The sequence below is a fragment of the Leptopilina heterotoma genome, unplaced genomic scaffold (assembly GCF_015476425.1).
Source record: "Leptopilina heterotoma isolate Lh14 unplaced genomic scaffold, ASM1547642v1 Lhet_209, whole genome shotgun sequence".
Lineage (NCBI taxonomy): Eukaryota > Metazoa > Arthropoda > Insecta > Hymenoptera > Figitidae > Leptopilina > Leptopilina heterotoma.
Window position 1 is genome coordinate 2,227,852 of NW_025110924.1, and position 19,808 is coordinate 2,247,659.

General features: G+C 27.6%; 1 protein-coding gene across 2 annotated transcripts in view; it reads right to left on the bottom strand.

The window, feature by feature from the left end:
• The window catches only part of LOC122501322, a 132,196-nt gene that overhangs the window by 57,015 nt on the left and 55,373 nt on the right, over positions 1-19,808 (bottom strand). The window contains exons 2-6 of one of the 2 annotated variants that reach the window (XM_043610686.1): positions 12,610-12,836; positions 10,952-11,178; positions 10,443-10,744; positions 7,660-7,937; positions 6,817-6,948 (exon numbers count right to left, since the gene is read on the bottom strand). In XM_043610686.1, the coding sequence (XP_043466621.1) occupies positions 6,916-6,948; positions 7,660-7,937; positions 10,443-10,744; positions 10,952-11,178; positions 12,610-12,836 (1,067 nt within the window). In that variant the 3' untranslated portion in view covers positions 6,817-6,915. Of the gene's footprint in view, positions 1-6,816; positions 6,949-7,659; positions 7,938-10,442; positions 10,745-10,951; positions 11,179-12,609; positions 12,837-19,808 lie in introns of those variants that run through there. The other variant, XM_043610685.1, reaches the window with a different exon arrangement.

Below are 19,808 nucleotides of genomic sequence, written 5' to 3' on the forward strand. Positions count from 1 at the left end.
TCTCCTTTCCAAGATGCATCTATTCTACTAAAGATACTCCAACTTTTTTTCTTATCAAGATGATTCATAAATTAAACATATTTCTGCAAAAATTTTTTTTTTACACAAAAATTCTTATATTCAATTATGATGAAATAATATTTTCAACTGACTTTGTAATTTTTGGTTTGTGGGAAAAAAATTTTTTTGGTTTCAGTGGTCAAAGTATTTTTTGGTCAGACATAATGGAAAAACAATTTTCCTATTTATCTTTTGCAATAAAAAACAGAAAACTGTTTTTTATTGCAAAAGTTAAATAGGAAAATTGTTTTTCTAGTAATGAAGATACTTTTTAAGACATAACATTCTGTGTGTTAAACTATGTTTGTAACATTAGAAATATTCAAAGAGCCAAGTAAAAAAATATTTTTATTTAAGTGGTAAAAGAATTTTTTAGTCAGGCGTAAACTTCTCTGATATTATTTTAAAAAGTGTAAATAAATGTTTATTTTCAGTAGTAAAAGTATGTCTTAGTCAGACGTAAAATTCTGTTATTATTTTTATAAAAGTCAAGCAAAAATTGTATTATTTACAGTAGTAGACGTATTCTTTAGTCAGACGTAGAATTAAGTGCTAATAATAAAAAAAATTTAAAATAAGGAAAAACATTATGTCTGACTAAAAAGTACTTTTACTACTAAGAAGAAACATTTTTTGATTGAATTTTTCAATATATAACATGCTTGATTGACTAAAAAATGGTTTACCACTACAAATAAACTTTTTTTGATAATCAGTTAAAAAATCGAACGAAAAAAGAGCAATCAAAAAATAAAAATAAAGTATTTTTAGTAGTAAAAGTATACTTCGTTAGACAAAGTTTTAAATTATTTATTACAAGTTTCGAACAAAAAACATTACTTTTTCAGTAGTAAAGACGTTTGTAGTCAGACATATTATTCAATTTTATTTTTTATATTTTTTATATTTTAAATGTTTATTTTCAGAAGTAAAAGTAATTTTTTATCAAACCTAAAGTTCTATATTATAAATTAATACAATCAGACAAAAAAATTGTTCTATTTTCAGTGGTAAAAGCATTTTTTAGTCAGACGCTCAGTTCAATATTATTAATTAAAGAAGTCATTAAAAATGTTAATTTATTTTCAGTAGTAAAAGTAGTGTTTAGTCAGACGCAAAATTCTACATAAAAAATTGAAAAAGACCAAAAAAATTGTTGAATTCTCAGTAGTAAACGTATTTTTTAGTCAGACGCAAAATGATATATGTTAATAATTACTAAAGACAAAGTGAAATTGTTTTATTTTCAGTAGTTAACGTATTTTATAATCAGACGTACAATTCTATGTTAACAATTATAAAGTTTTTTTGATATAAAGGAAGAACTTTATGTCTGACTAAAAAACACTTTTACTACTGAGAATAAAAAAAATTTTGATTTACTTCGTTAATAAGTATGATAAAAATTTACGTTTCAGTAAAATATTCTTTCACGTCTAGAAATAAACACTTTTTGATCGTCAGTGAAATAGTCTAACGGAAAAAGAAGAAAAAAAATAAAGAAGTAAATTAAAAAAAATTTATTTAATTCAAGTAACCGATTACTTGTCTATTATCAAATAAATATTTACTTTAGACAAAAAATTTTTATTAAATAGGTAGTAAACTAATTTTTTAGTTAGCCGTCTGACTAAAAAATATTTTTACTACTAAAAATAAGCATTTTTTTAACTGTCAGTGAAACAGTTAAACAAAAAAGGCGAAAAACGAAAATAAACTATTTTTAGTAGGAAAAGAATTTTTTAGTCGTACGTACTTTATTATTTAAATAAATAAAATACTATTAGTTAATAAGTATTAACATTATTTTCTGGACAAACACAAAGATATATGTTATTAATTAAAAAAGTTGGATTATTTTCAGTAGTAAAAGTATTTTTTAGTAAGACATAAAGTTCTATATTAATATTAAAAAAAGTCATTAAAAATGTTATTACTTTTTCAGTAGTAAATGTAGTATTTAGTCAGACGCAAAATTCTAGATTAATAATTAAAAAAGATAAACAAAAATGGTTTAATTTTCAGTGGTAAACGTATTTTTTAGTTAGACGCGAAATTCTATGTTAATAATTAAAAAAGACAAAGAGAAATTATTTTGTTTAATAGTAAACGTATTTTTTAGTCAGATACCAAATTCTATGTTAATAATTACAAGAAAAAACAAAGAGAAATTGTTAGTTTTCAGTAGTAAAAGTTTTTTTTTATTCGGACCTAAAGTTGTATAAAAAACAGTGAAGTTAAAATTTAATTCTTCGTCAACTGATTTTTTTAGCATTAAAGCGACTTTCTGCTCCTTTTTTAAATCACTAACGAGAGCAAAGCTTGGATTTATAAATTCTCTCTCTAAAAATGTTACCCGACAAGGAAATCATTCACAATATTGAGTCTTCTCTCGTAGATAATTTGAGACAATCTGGGTGATCCAAGATTCTCTTTCCCTTTCTTTTCTTTTTTCTTTTTTTAATTTACTTTGACAATCATCGCGACATTACTTGCGTCTTGATCAAGCACGCGAGTTTTAAAGCCATCATTCACTATTTCCACATGTGGTTCAAACACGCAGCATGTAGAAACATTGCAATTACCACATATCTCCTCGACTAGTTAAGACTAACCCGCATCCAACGCATACATAACATATAGACATTGTAATCTCTCTCGCTGGTCGCTAACAACGAGAGATCGTTTCTTGTGTACGAGCCACTCACGTATATTGACAGCTCGTTGCACAAGTCCAACGAATCGACAACCTACTCCATACGGCTTATCCGCACAAAGTACCTGCGACGCCACGCAGTTTCTTTTCTTTTCTTTTCTTATTATTTTTATTTTTCAATACTCATCCATCCAGCAAAAACAAATACTTGTTCGTCATTTCATCCATATATGCATAGAGTCTGCTTTTTTTTAATCCATAAAGAAATCATTTTCATTGTTATAGAGAAATCCGCTAGTAGGAACAACAAAATTTTCATCTTTGTGTCCAAATTTATTTTTTTTAATTGCACAGGGCTCGGATCGACTTTAAGATCTAAAAAAAGTCGTTTCAAACAAGACTTTATTTTATTCATATATCAATGTACTTTACGTGAAACTAAAAGATACATTTAGATACTACTAAAAATAAACGGTTTTTGGCAGACAGTTAAATAGTCAAACAAAATAAAAAATGCAAACAAGTATTTTTAGTAGTATTTTCAGTGCGACGTAAAGTTTTACGTTTCGAATTAAAATAACAAAACACAAAAATGGTTTTATTTACAGTAGTAAAAGTATTTTGCAGTCAGACATAACACTATGTGTTACTAATTAAAAAAGTCAAACCAAGAAACGTTTCTTTTAGTAGTTAAAAATATTTTCTAGTCAGACATCAGTTTTAAAAATCAATAAAGAAAATTGTTTCATTTTAAGTAGTAAAAGTATATTTAATGCCAAAAAATTAGTCGACGAAAAATTAAATTATAACTTAGCTGTTTTATATACAACTTTAAGTCTGAATAAAAAAAAACTTTATTATTGAAAATTAAATAATTTCTCTTTGTTTTTTTGTAATTATTAACATAGAATTCGGCGTCTGACTAAAAAATACGTTTACTACTAAACCCAATTTCTCTTTGTTTTTTTTAATCATTAACATAGAATTTCGCGTCTGACTAAAAAATACGTTTACCACTGAAAATTAAACAATTTTTGTTTGTTTTTTGTTTTTATTTTGCGTCTGACTAAATACTACATTTACTACTGAAAAAGAAATAACATTTTTAATGATTATTTTTAATTATTAATGTAGAAGATTACGGCTGACTAAAAAATTAGTTTACTACTGAAAAAACATTTTTAGTTTCACTTTTTTACTTCTAATAAAAAAAACTTTGAATCTGATTAAAAATACTTTTAGGTACTACTACAATTAAAACACTTTTTTTCACTTGTTTAATAAGAACTTAAAGTCTGATAAAAAATAACTTTTACTACTAAAAATAAAACAATTTTTCTACTATTTTAATTAATCATATATAACTTTAACTCTGGGTAGAAAATAATGTTACTACTAAAAAAATTTTTTTTACTTTTTTGAATACAACGTTAAACTTTTCGTTTGAATAAAACATATTTTTTTTCTGAAAATATTTTTTGTCATTTTATGTTTTTTGCTTGACATTTTTTGGTTGACTGTATTACTGACACGCATCAAATAATTTTTATTTAAATCAATTAAATGGTTCAATTCATATTTGCTTCAAATACTAAAAGAATTGGTTCAATTACTATTTAATTGATTTATTAAATAAAAATTTTTTGACTCAAGTAAATATTTATTCCATAATAGACAAGTAATTGGTTACTTGAATCAAATAAATTTTTTCAAGTGTACTTTCTGATTTTTTTTTTCTTTTTTTTTCATAAAAAATGTTTATTTCTAGTAGTAAAAGAATATTTTACCGAATCGTAAATTTTTATATTATTTATTAACGAGGTCAATAAAAAAAAATTTTATTCTTAGTAGTAACAGTATTTTTTAGTCAGCCATAAAGCTCTACCTTTATATTAAAAACCTATTTAATTGTTAACATAGAATTGTACGTCTGATTAAAAAATACGTTTACTACAGAAAATAAAACAATTTCTCTTTGTCTTTATTAATTATTAACATATAATTTCGCGTCTGACTAAAAAATACCTTTACCACTGAAAATTAAACAATTTTTTGTCATTTTTACTTCTTAATTGTAGAATTTTGTGTCTGACTAAATACTACTTTTACTACTGAAAATACATTATCAAATAAATACATTATATACTTCTTTAATTAATAATACAGAACTAAGCGTCTGACTAAAAAAAGGCTTTTACTACTGAAAATAGAACAAATTTGTTTGTCTAATTGTTTTAATTCCTAATACAGAACTTTAGGTTTAATAAAAAATTACTTTTAATACTGAAAACATTATATTTGCAGTAGTAAAAGATTTTTTAGTCAATATTCATTTTTTAATTGAATCTTTCAATAAAAGGACATAAAACTATAGTTTTGTTACTTATTAAATGATTAAATTAAAAAATTTTTACTCTTAGTAGTAAAAGTATTTTCTAGTCAGACTCAATGTTTTCCCTTATTATTAAAAATTTTTTTGTGTTACTTTAGTAACACATAATTCTACGTCTGTCTATCAAATACTTCTACTACTGTAAATAAAAGAAATGTTCTTTGACTTCTATAAAAATATTAACATAATTTTACGTCTGAGTAAAAATCTCTTTTACTACTAAAAATAAACTAATTTTTTTAACTCCTCTAAGAAATAATGGTTAACATGTTATTTTTAAATTCTTTATTATGTAAAGAAAACTTTTACTTTTTTTTTTATTTTAAAAAAATAAATATCAAATATCCTGGAAAATACACAGAGAAAGCAAGATTTGATTTAAAATTTTTTACGCCCCAATTTGAATTCGTTATTCACAATAGAGAAAACCCATGCGCTAAAGCTAATTAACACTGAGTTGAGATCCATTGCTGAACGATAGTGACCACGCGTCTCTCGATCTTATATATATAAACTGTCGTACCGTTAAGTTTATACACGTTTTGCGTTGCTGAGATTTCCTCCGAGTCTCGAACCCTTGCGCCTTTACATTCAAGAGATCCAAGACTTTCTCCGCGATTAGCACGAGTTGAGATGAAATTAATTTTGCCGAGCCTATGAGCAATTCGACAGGAAATTTGCGATAATGAAGGAACGTGAACTCGATTAATGAAATTTATTCCTTTAATTTTGTGACTAATCGAATGCAGCAATCTTTGTCTCTAATTGCCAACCAAGGGAGATATATTGCTTAAAATAATGAATATATCACTTTTCAAGGAAAGTAGAAACCAAGAGTTGATGGTTTTTATTTTGAAGAAGAAAAAAATTTATAGCTGAAGTTATTTTACGCATTCTTTATACAACTGTGTAGGAAAAATATTAAAAAAAAACAGTTCAATAGTTTTAATGTAATAAAAAATTTTATTGAATTAAAACAATTGAACTGTTTAATTTGAAAAAGTAAAGAATGTTTTATTTTCAGTAGTAATAGTATTTTTTAGTCAGACGTAGAATTCTGTGTTAATAATTTAAAAAGTTGTTAAAGAGAATTTAGAATTTGGCGTCTGACCAAATTATACTTTTACTACTGAAAACAATAATTTTTTTGTCTAACTTTTTTAATTAACCAAATTGATCTTATTGTCTGACAAAAAAATGCTGTTACTACTGACAAACATATTTTTAGTCAGACATTAAATTCTGCGTTATCAATTTTAAAAAATCAAAGTTAAAAATGTTTTCTTAAGTAGTAGAAATATTTTTTAGTCAGACATTAAATTCTGCGTTATCAATTATAAAAAATCAAAGTTAAAAATGTCGTTTCTAGTAGAAAACATATTTTTTAGTCAGACATGAATTTTTTCGTTAGAAATTTAATAAAAATCAAGTAAAAAAAAATGTTGTTTCAAGTAGAAAAAATAATTTTTAGTCAGACCTCGAGTTTTTTAAACTGTGAGTTAAAAAAATTCACTATCATTGCAGAACTCGAAACAATTGTTCGTTTTTGAAAAATCATTTTGCCAATATATGATTTCATTTTCCATTACTCATCAACGGCAAGTCACTCTACTTGCTGTGCCATGTCAGTTTACTGATTACAAAAGTAATATTCAGAGAGATGAAAAATAATTCATAATAAATCGTTGCGCGTCTAAATAAATCAAATTCCGCTTCGTTTTAAAAAAATCCAGCGCGCAGAATAGTTGTATAAGATAACAAGAAAGTTTTTGCGATTGATGGGGCATCGTTATCCTGTAGTTGTGAGTTAATAACAAAGCAGATGTACGCGAAGCGTGAACTAAAAAGACATGGATGGAAGGCATTCAATAACCAGACAGTGATCAGCCCAGTGAGACAGGACGTCGGGGAGATTTTAATTTTTAAATGAACGCAAAAGAAATGTTCTAATGACCTCTTCTCATTTTAGGTTCAAAACAATACTTAAATGCAAGCTGTCTACTTGTATTCTCACTTGCTTTGCTTCTTTCACCGAAAGATGGTTGTTTATATTTTTTTATCTTCTGGATATCCAATGTCTGACTAAAAAATACTTCGACTACTAAAAATAAAACAATTGTTTTTAATTTTATAATTAACAATACAAGACTTAACGTTTAAAAAATAATATTACTACAAAGAAACTAAATATAAAACATAACATGTTACGTCTGACGAAAAAATACTTTCACTACTAAAAAAAATAATTTTTTTCATTGACTTCTTGGTCATTAGTAGTAAAAGTATTTTTCAGTCAGACATAATTTATTTCGAATAAAAATAACCAAATAGAAAAATTGTTTTATTTTAAGTAGTAAAAGTATTGTTTAGTCGGACATTAATTTCGAGTTTTTTTTAATTTAAAAAATGTATTTTCATTTCGCGTAAGTTGATTAAAAGAGTTCAATATCAAAAAATTGACAAATGTGCGGAATAAATAAGAAAAGCGGATTAAAGCAGATTTTCGGAAAATTGCAAATAAATGGAATAATAAAATGAAAATAGTAAATACCTGAGCGTATTCGGCGCAGATGTCTATTGATGAGACGTAATTGACGACGTCTTCGATAGTCCAACGATTAACGGCTTGACCATCGCCGCAGGGCATGTGACCGCACAAAGAGGGACATCTCACCGGTGGTGGACTACTTGGTCCAGGGGTTGTTTTCGGTTTGGGAGAAACACTGCCAGATCTTCTCGATTCTGCTCTCTGTCGTTTTCGAGGTGCGAAACCCCCAGGACTAGACAAATCCAAGGGACTCGAAACTCCGGCGTCCCTTTTATTTGCACCTAATGTCAAAGCACAAGGAAAAAAAAGAAGAAAAATAAACAATTCAGTTTTGAATTCGGAAATAATTTTCTAAAAATTGTAAGTTTTTTCTTCGTTTTTTGTCCCAATTTAATATTCTTTGAAAAACTGTGTACTTTTTAAAAATCAGGCTTCGCACTCAATAATTAATTTTAAAACAGAAACAAAAAGTAGCTTTAATATTGAAAAAAGTAGTAGAAAAGTAGCTATCGAAAATTAATTTTAACGAAGAAAAAAAATTATTTTAGTCAATTCACAAAAATTTGATTTAGTATTTCCCTGACTCTTTCCTGATTTCAATCAAAAATATTTATTTTTATTCTAATCCTGCTCTAAATTTTTGAAAAATTCAATTATTTTCTAAATTTTTTACCCTGAAAATACAATTGTATTTAAAAGTAATTTTTAAAGGGAAACAAATAAAATTATTTAATAAAATTTAATTTAAATTCTTTACGGGAATTAAGAAAATAAATTCATAATTTTTCAAAATAAAATTTGAATGTTATTACAGTTTTACAACAATTAGAATTTTCAACGATTTCGATTTAATAATCTTTGGAAATTTAGTTACTTCTAAAAAATAGTACTATAAGGATTTTATTATTCAATTATTATCTAAAATTTCAACCGAAATTCGTTTTTAAATCAATTCTTCTTAGAAAGTTCAAGTGAAATTCAACTATTTAAATAAGAAAATTAATAATATATTGAATACTTGAATGTTTCTCAAAATTTAATTCTTATAAAGAATTAATCAATTTTTTAAAAAAATAATTCAATTTCTAAGAAGAATTTTATTATTTACGGATATAATTGACTTTTTGCGCAAAATTTTATTTAATTTCATTTTAAATAATTGAATTCTAGTTAAAATTTTTATTATTTGGGAAAATAATTGAATAATTGTGAAGAATTACAGAAAAAATTATCAATATTTTTAAAAATAATTGAATTTATTACTAACAAGAATTTTATTATTTATGAAAATAATTTAATCCTTACGAAGAATTTCATTTAATTATTTTTTAAATAATTGAATTCTCGTGAAAAATTTTATTATTTGGGAAAATAATTCAATAATTGGAAAGAATTAAAGAAATAATCCAAGAAGTTATCAATTTTTAAAAAAATAATTGAAATTTCTGAGAAGAATTTTATTATATTTATCAAAATAGTTGAATCTTTGCGAATAATATTATAAAAATTTTCTTTAAAAAATAGGATTTCTGTTAAAAATATTACTGTTTATGAAAATAATGGAATTTTTGCAAATAATTTATTAAAATTGTTGAAAATAAATTAATTTCGGTAAAATGTGTAATTATTTGTGAAAATAATTTAATTTTTGCGAAGAATTTTATAAAAATTTTATTTTAAAATTTGAATTTTTTTAAAAATATTACTGTTTATGGAAATAATTGAATTCCAGTGAATTCCAGTAAAATACTTTATTATCTATGAAGATAATTGAATTCTTGAAAAGAAATTTTTAAAAATTTAGTTTAGAGAATTGTAAAATAAATTTACAATTTGTAAATAATTAAATTCTTGTAAAATTTTTATTAAAATTCTTTTTAAATAATTGAATTTTTTGGAAAACCTTATTAAAATAGTAGATATTAAAAATCATTGAATTCAGGAAAATTTTTTAAAATAATTGATATTTTGCGAAGAATTTTATTGAATTCTTTTTAAATAATTAAATTCACGTGAAAAATTTTATTATTTGGGTAAATAATTGAATAATTGTGAAGAATTAAAGAAAGAATTATCAATTTTTTTAAAAATAATTGAATTATTCTAAGACGAGTTTTATTATTCATAAAAATTTTTGGATTCTTGAGAAGAATTTTACTGAATTCTTTTTAAATAATTGAATTCTCGTGGAAAATTTTATTATTTGGGAAAATAATTGAATTCTTGTGAAGAATTTTATTAAAATTTTTAAATTGATTTTCTTCGTAAAATTTTATAAAATATTTCAAATAAATCAATTCTTGTGAAAATTTTATTACTTATAAAAAAATTGAATGTTTGCAAAAATCTTTTGTGGCATTTCATTAAAATTGTATAGATATTGAAAATCATTGATATTCGAAAAGTTTTTGAGAATAATTGAATCGTTTCAAATAATTTTATTACGATTTTTAGAATTTTTTTTATTTCAACTATTAGCGAATTTAAATGCAAATTTACCCGAAAAATATAGAAAAATGTATCTTTTAGTGTCATGAATCTAAGAAAAGTATCGAAATAGTAGCAAATTGTAAAAAAAAGTGGTAAATAGTATAGGTTTCAGTATATATGAGTGTTCAGCCTGAAAAATAGTAAAATTGAACATTGGTGAAATTATTGCCAATGTAGATTTCTGCGAAACTTGTCAATTGCAGATGGCAAGTTCCTCTTGACATTTAAAATGTGTTCGTACTTGTGTGTTTGAAAACCGGTTCAGTTTATGTATATGAATCAATTGAGGTAAGTACCTTTGAGGTAAGTTTCGAGTTCCGCTGCATTTTGAGCGGCATTCGCTGTTCGCACCATATGCAGAAGAGCTTGAGTCGAAGACATGTCTAGCATTGGCGGGAAGACTGGATTACCAAAGAGATTATCCTGTTTCTGCTCTTTGGACTCTTTGTTAGACAGAGGTGATGTCGTTGGTACTGTAGGAGCTTGTGGTGCACCAAGGGGAGCCATTAGGCCAACAAATGGAGTCGCAGCAGTCTTGAAGGCCGGAAACCTTGGATCCAGACCAGGTGGATAACCGTTTCTCGGGGTACTAAAGTAACTGGGAGAATATTTACATATTTTATTATTAAGTTTATCGAAAAGCGAAAAATTTACAAAGGAACAATTTTTTGTTTCGTGAGAAATTTCTCCAAGTTTTTTTAGTTTCTTTCTTTCTTGGTGCATTAAGAATTTTAACTCTTTTTGTTTATCAAAAGTGATTCTTTTTGTTCGAGAGATTTTTTGTAGAGAAAAAATAGAAACTCACTCGTTTGGATTGGCGTTATTGTACTTTGCGGCAAGGCTTCTCATAAAGTCACTATAGTTGCGTCCCATCATCTGCTCCATATTTTTGAGATGATGAGGTGGTGCTGGACCTTCGGATCCACCCAAGGACGTGGCATTGGGTGGCGTTCCAGGATGACTTGAAGAAGATGGAGTTACACTTCTCGATGACGTTGAATTATTGTCGGGTGTGAGACGCTCAGTTTTTACCTGAAACACGATTTTTAGGGGTTTCTTTAAATTTCCATATTTATTTCTTTGAATTTCTTCTCTAACTTATTTGAATTTAATAATTAATATCTAAATTCCTGCCTAATATTTTTAACTGAAACTACTTCTTTTTCTTCGTTTAAAACAACTTTAGGCGATGCTTCACTTCGTTTGTGAGAGAACTTTCATGCCATCTAGGCGGCGATTCAAAGAACTAAATGGCGCGAAATTCAAAACACGAAAACGTAAATAATACATTAATATTAATAATTAATAATATACAACGTAGAATAGAATAAACAGAACGTAGAGTAGAGTAAATATTTTCAGAATCTAGAAACATGAAACGATTCTATACTATATATAATAAGTATTAGACGCTTCTCATTATTCTCGGGGATGTTTTTCGTGGAATAAAAGTAAAGAATTTGATGAAGGCGGTCAACGCAGTATTTTTCGCTGCGGGACGTTGTGCGGTTTCACTTAGAAAGATTCTCAACTGAGCGTAGGAAATATCTCAGTGCATTAATCCCGGGAAACAGATTGCACCTGAGATATGTTAATGAAGGCAACGCGTGGCGTAAGAGTTGATTCCTCACGAGCTCAGCGTGACACTAAGAAGAACGAGAGCCGATTGGCGCAGAATAGAGTCTCCGGTGCCTGCAAAGATCTTGCGGTAAATCTCTTTCTCGCCTCCGGAATCCTAACATCGTTCTGTTAAGATAATCTTCCTCCAGCGCACACTCAAAGTTCAACTTCAATATAAACTCACTACCGTTCAATTATTCAAAAAAAAATATTCAACACATTTTTTTCATCATAATTTAAAGAAAAATTTGTTTCTAAAGAAATTTATTTTTTCTAGTAGTGTTGTGTCTACAGAATATATTTTTAGATTTTAAATTAAATATTTAATGTAAACAATATTGACAAAATATGTTAGAATTTTTTTTAAATTATGCATAAAGTACGAAAATGTGAATAACAAGATGAGATTTGCTTTCATGCGTTTGCGGATGACAAGTGGAAGTTAAGATGTTTGAAAGACGAATTCGAGCAGATCTTTAGACAGTTGTACCGAAGGTAAATGAGTTTTGTCAGGTGGCAAAGTTTATTCTTGAATGCTCTTCAAAACCCGCGCGTGTTCAGAAGTAGTTCGAAGCGAATATGAAATTAAGTTTCATAGATTATCTTTTTAAAACACTTGAAATCTGCATAAATGTAAGGACAACGTGGTTCGACGAACCATGTCCTCAATCAATACTCAAAAATCCTAGGTTCTTTTCTTTGCAACGAAATATAAAATAGGAAAATAAAAAAATCTAAAATGGCATTAAATAGAAAAAAATAAACTACATATATAAATAAACATAACTGTATAATAAACTATATAGAAATATTCTATAGTAATAGTATAATCTATATTATTACCTGAGGTGTATCTAGACCGTTTTGATTTTGTCGCCTTCTTCCTCGTGGAGGCCTTGGAGTTGCTGCCCCCGAAAGGTGGGCACCCTGGGGGCTTCCACCCCGGGCGTCGACCGCTGTATTCGCGGCCAGGATTGCCCCGTCGTTAGTTTCAGTATGTGTCGCTAAATCAGCTGCTTCTCCCCGACCTCCACGTGCCCCTGTTCCTACGTTCTCACCGGACACCTCGCCTATAAACAAAAATGCCATATTTCTACTTTAGACAAAAGTTTCCTTCAAATTAATAATAAAACTAATTAATCAAGTTTAGAGAATTAATTTTAAACCATGTAGGAATAACCATAAAGTAAGTAGGCATATTTATAAATTATAAACAAGTAATAACTACAATAATATAATTATTAAAAATTCCTTAATGCCAGAGTGTCACACAATTTTAATCTCCCTAATATTAACAATATAAATTCATATTAAAATCGTTAATGGTTCTCTTACTGTCACATTATTTATCATTCTCAACCAGAGAATAAAGAATATATTAAATTTGATGTGATTTATGCGGTTGTAAAATTTTCAAATTGTACCCTACAAAAATCATTTTATATTTTCCCCAACTCCAAAACTATTATAAAGAATTTATTCTCACAAGATTGCATAGTGTATAGGTTTGTTGGATATGCTTCTCGATTACATTTAACAGAAGAAGAGTTAAGTGATTCTTTAATTCTTTTGAGAAATCTTTTTACGACACTCATAAAAACGCATAAGATCTCAAGAGGAAAAGAGAATGGCAGTGTACAAATTTACGACTGCAACTGTAAGAGATGTGTGTGCAAAGTTTGGTCTAAATCTATATAATAGTTAGGAGAGATTTTATGTGCAAACTTTGATGACATCACCTTTTTAGATATCGAGTTTTTACGGTTCAATTCTTGAATCCCATTTGGAATAACTGATTTACGAATAAGTGGCTCTTAAAAGCCTATAAACAGAAGTTGGGTGTGAAATTATTTTGATAAGGATTGAAAATAAATTTGTTAAATGAGAAGCGTCTTTATGGATCTGTATTCGGTATTTTGTTTTTCCCATAAAAGAAATATTTTTTTGATTGAGTTGTGTTCTGTTAAATTTTCGCGGTAATAGCAATCGGCATAAATTTTGTACAATCTTTTCGCATGTAAAATAAAATTTTTGTTTCTCTTCATTGTTTGGCGGTAGTACACAGGTTCTAGCGTTCACACAAGTGTCATAGCTGATGATTTTATTTGCTTATAGAAAATGTTGATGTTTTAGGACAAAGACTTACGTGGTACGTCTGCAATTGTCAACTTCCTGGAATCGCGATTGGAAATGGCAGTAATTCTGCTCGCTTTAACTCGTGGCTTTATTTCCTCTGACAGGTACATAAAATTGGAAAACGGACGAGCTTCGGATAAGTATATATGTGCATAATACTTTTAAGAGAGAGAAAGAGAGAGAGAGGCGAGGCTTGATCCCTAGCCTTCGATTATTGACAACGCCCCTGCTACGTGAACACAAGTGCTTATTTAAATAACTCTTGGATCCATGGACGTGACCGTGTATTTGGCTTTTGTGCAGCGAAAAAAAGTGCATTTTTAAATTGGACTTCGTTTCTTCTTTCCAGTTCGACATTAAATTAAAATTAAATTTTTAATTTAATTTCGTTTGAGTTAATTTCACTTAATTATGTTGATTCGAAATTTTAAATTGAAACCAAAAGAAGGCGGTTAGACTGAAAGTAACAATTTCTCAAGCCAAACGGATTCTTCTGGTTGCAATTTTGCAGAAGAATTTAAAATTTAAAAAGGCTTGTTTAAACTGGACGTAACAATTTTTTGAAAACAAAACGGATTTTCCAAGTCTACTAAACCAGAACCGAAGAATTTTTCACAAGACCAAAAGAATTTAAAATCTGAAAAGGCTTGTTTAAACTGGACGTAACAATTTCTTCACAACAAACGGATTTTAGTTCAAAAACATATTTGCTAAAGGAACCAGGTTTCTCGAAAGAGTCAAATGAGCTTTAGTTTCAAAAAAGATTGAAGAGAAAGAGTTGAATATAATAATAGAATGCAAAAGTATTAAAAGAGACCCCAAAAAATCACTGCTAATTTATATAACTCAAAAGAATGGACAGACATCAACAAATTGTTCAACTAATGGGTTTCCATTTTGTAACGCGTGCTCAATTTTCAACTGTATATTTTGAGGGTCGTATTAAGCAGCCCGTTAATCAATGCCGCTCGTTAGCTCCCGATAATTCCGGGTAAATATCCGCCAACCCGTTCAACTTCTTTTCCTTACCTCAAACTTATTTCAGCCTCCCAACGAAACCACTCCGCCTCGCCACGCGCCAACTTGTTGCATCTTCTCACACACATCTCACAATTTTTTCTCCCATCAAATCCCTAATCATCAAAATTCTTCCAAACCAAGAGTATCTGTCCACACTTTGAATTTAGTGTTAATTTAATAATAAAACCGTTTTTATTATTAACAAAATTCCAAAAATGTGAATGAATTCCTCTGTTTCTAGAACGAAAATCCAGATCCATTTTTGGACTTTTGTCCAGAAATTCTCAATCTAGAAACAGAGGAATGTTATGCGAAAAATTAAAACAGTTACAAAATGAAAATCTCTGCACTAATCATCGATAACAAAAAGTGGAAGGTAAAGAGATAGGATCGTAAAATTAATAAGCTTCAATGGCAGTCTTGTATTTATATATGACTTTACTAACATAAATTGTATATTGCAAGTAGCAATAAATAGCGATATGGCTCAGATGAAAGATAACTACCGACGCAACGATAACTACATTTATTATTATTAGAGAGAAAAAAGTAATTCAGTTATTGTAGAACATCAAATAAGTGTACATGTATTTACGTACTTGAAATAAAAGAAATAAAGGAATAGAAGAATAATGGTGTCAATGGCTCATGCACCAAGTGTTTCAAGCATAAAATGAGATAACGTTAGCCAGAAAATCATCCGTGACCACACTGGATGCTAAGAGAATTACGAGAAAATGGCAAAGAAAATTTGGCGTGAAATTGAAATAGCAGAGTTGATATTCCTAAAGTCTGTTGAAGAAAATTAATGGTCAGTAACAATGTACAGTGACACTGGATGCCACTGGAATAAAAGTCGCGGTAATTTCACTTATATGCTAACTGCTGAAATGAGAGAATAATTTTAGATAATTTTCTCTATACACTCGGGTTTGAATTGACCTATTTTATCTTGCAGTCAAAAATTTTATCGCACTTTACTAGAATGATTCTAAAAAAACTATTAAATTATTAAAACTATTAAAAAAGTTATTAAAATTTCTAATTAATACTAATTAGTTTAATATTAATAACATAATTAGTTAATATTTTTAGAAAAATAGTATAATCCACAATGGAAAAACGGATTATAGGAGAAAAAGAAAATGAACCGATAGAATAACATTTCAATAATAATGATCAATACAGAGGTATGTATTGATAATAATTCCGCAGGTATATAACCTTGAAAGTTTATAGAGAATGGATAGAATCAGTTGCTTCATTGGTAGGGGAAGCATATTGAGAACACAATAGCGGTCACGTGACCTGCAAGCGTTTATTACTCGGTGTATGTACAGTTCACTGAGGAGATAGTAAAACGATTTGTAACGACCGCGCCTTTGCACTGGTCTTCTCTTGGCGAAGCGGAGGTCGTATCATATATACGTCTAGGTTGAGTTCGACATTGGCATTCTTTTACTTGTCTTATTACGTGATGGACTTAACCTCGGCATCTACGATGCGAAGTCACTTGCAGCTAATTAAATTTCATTGTTAGCAATCTCAACATGTTGCCAAGTTTTGCATTCAACAAGCCTTTTAAGAATTTCGAAAAAAAAAGATTTCTTACTGCTCTCAATTTTATACACTATGTAAAAAAAAGACAGTGAAATTCTAACCAACAATCGGATTCTAGAAAATTCGCAAATTTTTGGATTTGAGAGGAGAAGAATTTGAAGCGTTGGAATTTTATTCCTCTCTATATTCTTCTTTTAGTCTTGAAAATTCGATAGAATTTTAATAGAATGATTCTAAATTGCCATAATTTTTAGTAACTTCGCTTTTCTTTTTTAGTTTTTCTATTTTGATCCACTTCGTTTGTGAGAGAACTTTCATGCCATCTAGGCGGGAATTTAACGAACTTTTGGCGCGAAATTCAAATACAGAGAACCCAAAATTTTTTGAGTATCTAATAATTTTTAGAGTGAATCAGAATATTCGTCAGGGTCAAGGAAAAAGGCAAAATCAGTCAGGAAAAAGTCTGGAAATCAAGGAAAAACAAAATTAATTTTTTTGTGGCAATCCTGTAATATTAATAATATATTAATACTAATAAGACACAATTAATTATTATCTACATAAGAATAATAAAGATATATTACAAGAATAATTATTAATAACTTTAATTAATAATAAAAGTAAGGAAAATAGTTTTTTCTTTTTTTTCTTGTTATTTTGGTGCCAACATTGACAATTAGCACGAGAATAGAAAAAATCCGAGCATTGCAATCAGTTTGGTAATCGGTATGAGACAAGTGTGCAATTTTTGCACGCAAGAAATAACAAAAAGTCGACATTTAATCGTCCTGTTACTTTAAATTTGTTCTGTACGTCGGTTGTTACAACCATTCTTGATTGTAATCTTTGAGATTCTGTCTCGTGTTACATGAAGAAAAACGGTAACCGCCCGTCAGTAGAAAATACTGTAAACATGGCAAGGCGTACAAGTAACTTTTGTAATCATTGTCGTAGCATGCTCACCGACAATGTAAAATTTTATGTATGTAAAAGCGTAACTTATCACGAAATTTAACTTTAAATTTTTATGATTTTTAATATATTTTATCGTTCCAAATTTTACTCATAAATATAGTAATTTCTACTGATATATTATTCGAATTTACTAATTTTAATTAAAAAGTATTTTTTTTTATTTTAATTTTAATTAGTAAACAACAAAAGAAGTACCTAAAAGAAGAAAAGAACTAAAAAAGGAAAACAAAAAAAAAAGAAAAAAGAAGTATAAGAAGAAAAGAACTAAAAAAAGAAGTAAAAAATAAAAAGAAGTAAAAGAAGAAAAGAACAAAAATAAGTAAAAGAAGGAAAGAAGAAAAATAAGTAAAATAAGTAAAAAAGTAAGAGAAGAAAAGAACAAAAATAAGTAAAAGAAGGAAAGAAGAAAAATAAGTAAAATAAGTAAAAAAGTAAGAGAAGAAAAAAAGCAATAGAAGCAAAAGAAGTAAAAAATAAAAGAAGAAAAGAACTAAAAGAAGTAAAAGAAAAAAAGAAGTTAGAAAAGTAAAAGAAGAAAAGAAGTAAAAAAGGAGAAAAAGAGGAGGAAGGTGAGAAGGATGAGACGTGACTTTTGCAGTCATCACATCACACAATAAGTGATGAGGAGAAGCTGTATATATACAATGCATATTATCTAAAGGATTAGTTTGAAGATTTCTACATCCTATTTCATTTCTCGCGCTTTTATCATTTTGCAGACCAGGCAGCACCATTAAAACGTCCTCAGTTCGCAGTGTCAAGGTCACATCGTGAGTCTTGTACTATATGTGTAGGCGGAGACTCGTCTGTCGAGTCATTGCTTTGATTTATGGACTCTATTATAATTAATCGCAAAATCCTTATTGAATGTTGAGAAGGGATATACATATATATAATAGAATCAAAGTATTATCAACTTTTCAAAAAAAAACCTACTACTGTCACTTGAATACAAAGTTTACTTTTTTTTTCCTCAAACATTGCATTTATAAATCAACAATCAGTAATTATTCTCCATTAATTCTTACTATTAATTATTAATTCTTATTACTCTTAATATTTTCAGTTCGCAAACGTTTAAAATTTACAATTTTGAATAAATAGTTTTTGTTTAAATTGTAAATATTTTTTCTGCAATATTTTGCCTGCCTAATCAGTAAAAAAAAGAAGTATTTTGACTTTACTTCTTCTTTACAGTTTTTCCAACGATAACAAATTAAGACAAAAAAACATTATCAAAGATATTATTCCCTGTGTAAAAAATAATCTTTCTCCCAAAAATTGTTGCGATTATCAACGTAATATTATTCTTTATTTAAAATCAGATATTATACGAATAGTAAACAATGGCTACACAATCGATAAAAGTCAAAACGACGAGCAACCTTCGCGATCGTGTTCATTTCACTATGGGTGCAGCCTTTTCGCCGACAAGGCTTGGCAGGTTGAAAATAATACACGTGAAAGAGCGACGGAAACTCGTTGTTTTCCACATTTTGTGTCGCACCATCTTAGAAAAGAAGCAAAGAAAAAAACTTGGATTTTAACAAAAACGTTCACTTTAATTTTTTTGAAAATATATCTTCACTGTGATTTTCATTTTGACTCTGACTTTCATTTTCATTTTCACTTTGACTTTGACTTTCAAAGTTAAAATCAAAGTCAAAGTGAAAATCAAATTTAAAGTCAAAATCCAATCAAAATTTAAAAAAAACGAAAGTCAAACCTTTAGAAAAAGTAAAAATAGAAAAAAAGTTGTTTAAAAAAAACTTTCAGGAAAATAAAAAATTCCTTTTTGGAAAAACCTTTAAAAAAACTAATAACATTTAGAAACAGGGTTGACGCAAAAATTTAATTTTGTTTTTCCCTGACTATTCCCTGATTTTCAGACAAAATTTTGACTTTTTCCCTGACCTTAAAGAATATTCTGATTCACTCCAAAAAATAATTAGAAATTAAGAAAAATGTTCTAATATTTATTTACGAATTTCTTTAATTTTGAAATTATTCAAAAATATGAATACTTTTATTTAAAATAAATATTTAATCATTAACTTTTTTGAAATTATTTTCATCATTCAATTATTATTTTCCAGAATTTTTAACTAAAATTTCGTCTTTAAACAATTATGAGTTAAAAGAACAAAAAATTTAGTTTTCCAAGGATTTTAATTTGAAACCTTTTCAAAAATCAATTATTTCTAAAAAATTATGCTATAATGCTTTAAATATAAATTATTATTTAAAATTCCAACGGAAATTCATTTTTAAATCAATTTTTTTTAGAATATTCTACTAGAATTAAATTATTTAAATTCAAAAAATAAATAATTTAATTAATATAATTCAAT